This window comes from Antrostomus carolinensis, unplaced genomic scaffold (genome assembly GCF_000700745.2).
Source record: "Antrostomus carolinensis isolate BGI_N321 unplaced genomic scaffold, ASM70074v2 scaffold4367, whole genome shotgun sequence".
Lineage (NCBI taxonomy): Eukaryota > Metazoa > Chordata > Aves > Caprimulgiformes > Caprimulgidae > Antrostomus > Antrostomus carolinensis.
This window is the reverse complement of record NW_010326479.1, coordinates 1-7,697: the sequence shown is the minus strand read 5'-3', so window position 1 is coordinate 7,697 and position 7,697 is coordinate 1. Positions and strand designations below refer to the sequence as shown.

Genomic DNA, 7,697 nt, shown 5'->3' with positions numbered 1-7,697 from the left:
AATAAAATAAAATAAAAAAAAAATAAAAATATGCAACTGTTATAATAGCCATATTGCTACAGAACAGCTCTCAAAAGCCCACCCACCACTGAACAGATTGAAATCACTGCCAACATCACAACTGTAATCACTTCCTTTTGCTGGGATCAACATGGAATGTGGGGAAAAAAAAGTTTGAAGAAAAAAGACTTCGATCCATTTTTAAAAGCTATTTAGACACTTCAGGACAGATTGTTCTTAGATGCATTACATGCCTCCCAATAGGTATGGGCTCAGTGAGCTTTCCAAATGAATTTAAGGCTATGTGCTCAATTTTCATAGATTTTAACCATATCTGGTGTCAAGCTGGATCTTTGGAAGCCTTGACATTGTCATTCTGGCCCATCTCATGTAGAGGACCGAGCTGCTTTTGGAAAGGGCATTAGGTCGCTAACCTGCGTGGAGGTTTTTAAATACGGTCATAATGTTATTTTATCAAAGCAATATAAAAATGTCAATATTTCACGGTTAAACATCACAACTGTAATCATGAGAAACGGGTTTGTGAAAGCATCTCCTTCTGCCTTCAGCTTCTGGAGAGGTTACAGCTGCCCACTGCAATCATCCCCTCCTGACCCATCGTGCCTGCACTTGGGTACCTGTAACCCTGCCCCAAATAAGCCAGCGGTTTTCAAAGGTATTTGTACATTGTTGGTCTGTTCAACCAAGGGACAAGTGACAGGACAAGAGGAAATGGCCTCAAGTTGCACCAAGGGCAGTTGAGATGGGATGTGAGGAAGGATTTCTTTGCTGAAAGGGTTCTCAGGCACTGGAAGGGGTTGCCCAGGGTAGTGGTGGGGTCCCCATCCCTGGTGGGATTGAAGAGTCATGTTGACATAGTGCTGAGGGACATGGGTTAGTCGGGGACTGGTCAGTGTTGGGTTCATGGTTGGACTTGATGAGCTTAAAGGTCTTTTCCAATCGAGGCAATTCTGGGGTTCTGTGAAATTTTTGCTTTTGAACAGAGGAGGGTGGAATAACAGAGAGGGGTTTAGGAGCAAATACATGTAGAGCATGCAGCAGTAGATGGGGAGCTGGCATTACTGCTGGTGGCTGTGCTGCTGCTGGTGGGATCTCCAGGGTACCCGACAGCCTGGGGCCTCGCTGTTCCTGCCTCATGGCTGAGTGGGGAAGGTGGCTCCCATGGCACTGGCTCCTGAGCAGACCTGCTCCTGTGTTCATGATAGATCCCAATCAGCTGGAAATGCCAGTGGAGATCTGATCAATGACATCGACAAAAACCCACCCCTTGAGCTGAGCAGGCTGGGGTCCCTCCTGAGGCAGAAGGAAGCACCTTTAGCTCAACTGCAGTGGCACGAGGCAGCAGAGAGCCAGGCCTCGAGGCAAAGTTGTCTTAAAACAACTTAGGACTGGCAGAGAAAAGAAAAATAAATTCTTACTTCCTACACCTTTGACGTATGGCTGTGTTTGCATCTGTAGCCTTATCTTGACCAGGTCCACAGGATTGCCGATGCCCACGGAGACAAACCCTGCCACCACGCTGGCGAGAGCCATGTCAGCAAGTGCTGGTGTGCCGGCCGGGTCTCCGTGACGGAGCTGGCTGAGGAGCCGTTGTGTGTTGCTGAAGACACCAAACACCACGGAGCTGTAGACAGCGATGCTGGCCAGTGGGAAGGACATGCCTTTGAAGAAGCCGGCCACCTACCCAAGGAAGGGAGCAGGAGTGAAGAGAGCGAACGGGACTGAGCTGCGTAAACCCCAACTTGTCTATCAGCCCAGAAATGCAAATCCAAGTACCAGATGTTTCCTGGAAGCAACCCTTTGCACATGCTGAGCAAATGAAAATTAATTCATACTGCTAAATATTTGTTAAGATTGTGCAGAATAGGAGATATTTCTTTTTAGGAAGAAATTCTGCACTGCAAGGGTGGTGAGACACTGGCCCAGGTTGCCCAAAGAAGCTGTGGCTGCTCCTCCCTGGAAGTGTTCAAGGCCAGGTTGGATGAAGCTTTGAGCAACCTGGTCTAGTGGAAGGTGTCCCTGCTGATGGTAGGGGGGTTGGAACTGGATGATCTTTAAGTTCCCTTCCAACCCAAACCATTCCATGATTCTATGATATGCTGGAAGCACAGGAACCCATGTAAAAGTCCCTTTTATGGCCAGCTTCTTTCTTGGCATCACCAAAGTTGGGGAAATACCTCTGGTAGAGCTTTGCCAGCAGGTACAGGCGAAACAGCCACTGTGGATGTAAAACCCTGACCCCTGCAGGGACATGGGCCATGTCATTTATCCCTCCATGCCTGGGATCTGTCTTTTCCCTATAGGAGTAACCAAGAGAGATACCTTAGAGTTAAGCAAGAGAAGGCTGGAGGGATTTGCAGGTTCAATTACACCAACTTTATTGGTCTTTATATAACTGCTGGTGTCAACAGTGATTTTATACAATTGCTTTATGTATTTATTTATCTATTTGCCTTTTCTACCAGCACATTTGAAATAAGATAAAGCACTTACAGACTCGTTTCTGTACACAGTGAGAACACAGTTGAGTGTATTTCCATATCCTTGTCCAGCTTGCAAACGAGTCTGCAAAAGACATTCATAAAATGCAATTAAAATCCCATGCTTCCAGCCCAGTGAAAGCTCATGCTCCGTAAACAATATGCACTTTGCTTTGAGAGCGAATCCTTCCTCAGTTGTAAAGAAAACAGAGCAATAAAATAAGATATATATGCATCCACCTCTGCTGAACTTTGCTAGAAGCAGTGCTCAACAGGACCTCAGAGGTCTGAAGCTTTCTGCAACATCTGGAATCAATGACTGTCAAACTGCTCTCCAATCCAGACCAGCTACCCTGGCCCAGCCCAGTGCTCACAGCAGACTGGTGTCATTAGCAAAGACCTGATTTATGTGGAAACTGGAGAGTGATGTGATCTCCTCCATCTGGGGACTCTCGATGGAGGTTGGGTTGTGTTGCTGAAGGATGGAGAGGAGAGCTCCCCTGGGAGGCTTCCAGGGCCTTTCCGATCCAAGGTGGATTTTAAGAAATACATGACAGAGCCAAAATAACTGGGCTCCATCTCAGCAATTCTCCATGCTTCACTCAAAAATACATTTTTACATCATTTTCAACAGGGACATTTTGTTTCTGGAAAGCAATGGTTATACCCCTTCCAAAAGATGCCTACAACAGCTGTGAGAAACTGTGTGTAAATCACACCAAAGCCTGTATGCTTCAACATGCTTCCCCCTCTCAGATATATATGTGTATATTTATTTTTATATATATGCAGACACATTTAGATCACCTTTAATTCAAGCTGCTCACAAGTACACAATAAAAAAAAATCCTAACAAGTGTTGCATTTTTTTTGGCTTTAGAGGTGTGTGAGGAAATGGAAATCCTGTTTGGTTTGCAGGACCTGAGGGTTCAGCAATTAATCTTGGTTGAGGTCAGAGCTCATTTTTTTTTTATGGGAAGACACTCACACGTGCTCCACCAGGGATATTTTTAGGGAATGGGAACAGCATTTCTGGTTGTATCCATCAGCATTGCTGGTAGGAGGAAAGGGGAAATGAAGGCTGGAAGGTCACTACCAACCTGGGCTGGAGGCAAGTCCCTGGTCCCCTCCAGTGGCTCAGCCCCAACTTACACCAGGGTGAAGCAGGAACTTTCTTTGGGAATTTAAAGCCCAACAGAATGAGTGTCTTCCAGAGTTGATGCCTGGAGAGAGCTTCTGGGCAGCAAATAGCAGATTGAATGACACAAGGATTTGGCCCAGAACCCTGCAAGAGGTGGCTGGTGGGATGCTGCTGGGGAGCAAGATGGACCAAGTCTGGGCTCATCCCTCATCCCAGGGCTGCTCTGCACAGCCATCTGCCCACACTGAGCACCAAGCATTGCTCTGGGCTTGGCCAGAGGCCATGGAGAAGGCAGCAGAATATTTACTGAGCCTTTATAAACAAGCTGGTGCATGATGATGCCGGTTGGAGCTCACGCAGCTCACATTGTGCAACGCCGACAGGCCCAGGCCATGGGTGCAGACCTGGGCACGCCGTGACTCACCCCAGGGTAATGGGGCTAGAGGAGGGAGGCTGGTCACACCCCAGGACAGGACAACCACAGTGCACAGCCCTGTGTGCCCCCCTCTGCATGCTTAGCCCAGACATTTCCATTTTACCTCCATGGACTTGTTTTTTTTTTCCTTTACACAGTAACCAGGTATTTCGAGGTTCAAGTTAATACATTTTTTGAGTAACTGAGGGCAACTGAGTGTCCTCACAAGCTGCTCCTCACACAAACACCCCTTAGCTAAGCTACAAAGACTCAGCATTGACATTCCTGTTGGCATCTCTACCCAAGTCTGGTGACACCAGCATGGCTATACCTCAGGAAACTTTTCTGTTACATTTTAATTAGTGCCATAGGGCTCTTGGGTGACACCCAGAAACCAAAGAACAGTTTGGAGAAATGTATGCAACGTGGAGGATGAAAAGTGAGTAAATGCAAAACCCCTGAGTTTTCTATAGCTACAAGGCTGTAGAAAAACAGCTGTTTGGGTTTGATGGAGGCTACGACACTGGGAAGGGGACAGCTCAAGGAAGAGGCCTGCTTGGTGGGAACCATGGTGCAGATAGCACATACTCCATCCCTTTCATTCAGTCTTGTCCTCTCCTCCAGGAGGTGAAGGACCCCCAGTCCCCAGGATGCTGTGAATGCCACTGAGTGAAAACTCCCCCCTTCCACTTCCCTTCCTCTAAATTTGGAAAGGTAACAACTTTGCCTACTTGGTATTCCCAGGCCTTGCCCAAAGCCAAGGGCAACAGAGAGGTCAGCCTGACAGTTGTCTTTGTAAGCACTGAAGGATGGGCTGGCTCCTTCCTGGCATCCAGAAACTCAATGCTTCCCAGCAGGATCCTCTCTTGGTTGTTGGCAAAGTCCCCCAGACCTGGCAAGGACACCCTGACGAGACAGAGATTGCCTTGGCAACCCTGGGCAGAGCCTGTGGCAGCCTCACAGCTCCTCTTGAGTGGGGTCAGTACCCATCCTCGCCCAGTGACGCCCAGGGCTGATGCCACCTTAGCAGCTCAGAAAGGACAGGGCTGGTGGGCCATCTCCCAACCCTAGGAGAAGCCAGCTGTGTGCAAGGGGGTGGAGGTGATTGCTGGGGAATGGCTGTGGCATGGGCCATGCTGCAGCCTGCCTCCTCCTCATCGCCCTCCAAAGTCTCTAAGGTGCAAATAGGACCACTGACTCTTGGGTCTGCTGCATCTGACAGCCTCACCTGGTGCCAGCAACCAGGCTTGAACCAGACCAGAGCACATGGGCAGAGCAGTTAAAGCAAAGGTGGATAGAGATGCCCATCGCACTGCACAAGAACTGGATCTTCTTCTCTATCTCTACATCAGTTGGGATGGTCAACTTGGTCAGGTCAGGCTTTACTGTTGTGTGCATGGGCTTGTCTGCATCATGCTAGCAAATATCATCTTCCATCTCTAAATCCTTCCCTCTGAGGAAAAAATTGTCTTGCAGGAATAGTAAATATTGCATCTCATAGGCCTGGACTAACCATTCCAGCACTCTGCCCTTCCAGCACTGCCAGCACTAGGAAACCACGTCAAAATGTGCCTGCAGCAAAACAAATATAGTTCCCCCGTTGCCCTTTGAATACTTGTCTGTGGCAAAGTTCAATAAAACATTGGCAGAACTGTTCGTTAAACCACACAAGACGTGAGGCCAGATTTCATTTTCAGCATTAATCCTCACCAGAGGAACTCAGATGTATCAGCCAGTACTTTTAGTTTCTTGTTCAGAATGAGCATGGGAGAGGAAGAAAGGATGAAGTCTAGGAGAACATTTCTACCTAGGCTAGATTCCCCCTTGGGATGGCAGGGAAAGGGATGGTCTTTCAAAGCATCATCTAGAGAAAGGCCACCGCCCCATCGGTGGGGTTTTGGGTGGCGAGGTGACAGCACGGTTCCAAGTGGCTTACCTTGATCGTGTCCAGGGGGTGGCCCACAACCACGCTGGCAGCTCCTGCAGTTGAAAGCAAAGTATCACCCAAAACATTGAAGAAGCTTTTGTGACAGGACAGGAAGCAGTGGGTTTACAGGAGAAGAGGAGAGTTTTCCCCACAGGAGGGGCCATACTGGGACAGAGCAACGCCCAGTGCAGTGCCCTGTTTCTGACAACAGGCAAAAAGCTGGGCAGGAACGCTTGCACATCTTCCCCTGAAAACTCTTCTGGACTCCATCAACTTCACATCTCAAAGGCATGCAACTGAGAGGAGGAGGTGTTGTATTTGTATGACCTGTCCACGAACAGCCCTCCTTGCACTCTTGTGGAAGCTCATGCAAACATGTAGTCTCAAAATGGTGAGATTTAGGTTAGACACAAGGAAATGTTTTCTCCTGCCTGAGACAGCGATGCACTAGAGCCAACTGCTGATGGGGACTGTGAACTCCTTTGCCATGTTAAGAGCAGTTTATGAAGTTACCTGTCAGAAATTATTCTGATAAAGATGGTTCTGCTCTGTATCCATCTCCACAGCCCCATCCAGCTGCATTCCCTGAGGTTCTCTGGGACAAATTGGCCCATTCCCCAAAACCATCCTGCCCACCTCCCCATACCACTTGCTGCCAGGAGCCCCTGCAGAGGCTTGGGACAGAGCATGGCTTGGTTTCCCCCTTCTCAAGGAGGATGGAAGAACCCATGTGCCATGGTCAGAACATGTTTTTTATAGCAAACACTGGCAGTTTTCAGGATGTTTGTGGAGATGGTGGGTAATTTGTGCTTCTTCCACACCTGCAAGTCTCCACACAAACCTGTGTCCCTAACTGCTTTAGAGACTACATGAAATTTCTCACTTATATGGATTAAGACTGAAAAGAGCATCATAGAATCACAGAATGGTTTGGGTTGGAAGGGACCTTAAAGATCATCCAGTTCCAACAGCCCTGCCATCAGCAGGGACCCCTTCCACTAGACAAGGTTGCTCAAAGCCTCATCCAATCATGTCTTTGGCCATCCAGCCATGTCCTTGGTCAACACATTATGACTTTATTCAAAAATACGTTATAAAATGTCCCTTCTCCTCCTGGACTTTAACCTGAGACCACCTCTGGTCCAGTGCTATGCATTAGAAGGAGCTGCTGCCACTGACACTGGGACTGTTCCCCCCAGACACCTACCCCAGTCCCTGGGGTGTGTGGCAACAGCCTGGGGTCAGCGGGGCAGAGGGAGCAACTGGGCTGCAAAGAGCCAAAAACCAGCTGCTCACGTAACCTTTTGGCAGAAGTTCTGGGGGGGTTTTTGTGTGTTTGGTTTAATTTTTTTTAAGAGTCAGCTAACCCATTTACCTCTTCTCGCTGCTCAGGACCCCTGAGCCATCTCACACCCACTTTCTGAGCCTGGCTTGAGCAACAACCTGAGCTCAGCTCCAGTCTCAGCCTGGGCACAGCTCCAGTCTGGGGCTGCCAGTGCCCACCTGCAGCCCACCCGTGCACCTGATCAGCTGCTAAACCCACCGGGACCTTTCAGCTCTGTAAGACACGTCACCTGCCTGGCACCTCTGCAGATCCAAAGCGTTTCCATTTCTTTCTGCTCTCTCTTTTCTCGGTGTTTCAGCATTTCCAGCAGACAGGATCGATACCCCTCTCCCTGCCATCGGCCTGTTTGCCGGGTCGGGATCGCGGGG

At 48.7% G+C, this 7,697-nt stretch overlaps 1 protein-coding gene across 1 annotated transcript; it reads right to left on the bottom strand.

Moving 5' to 3' along the window:
- Positions 1-1,439: 1,439 nt before the first annotated feature.
- Positions 1,440-6,037, bottom strand: LOC104519615 (solute carrier family 25 member 48; the record flags this gene model as incomplete). Its single annotated transcript, XM_010171571.1, has 3 exons — positions 1,440-1,701; positions 2,515-2,586; positions 5,994-6,037. Coding segments are annotated over 3 exons (378 nt in total), but the record flags the coding sequence as incomplete, so codon positions are not given.
- Positions 6,038-7,697: the final 1,660 nt, after the last annotated feature.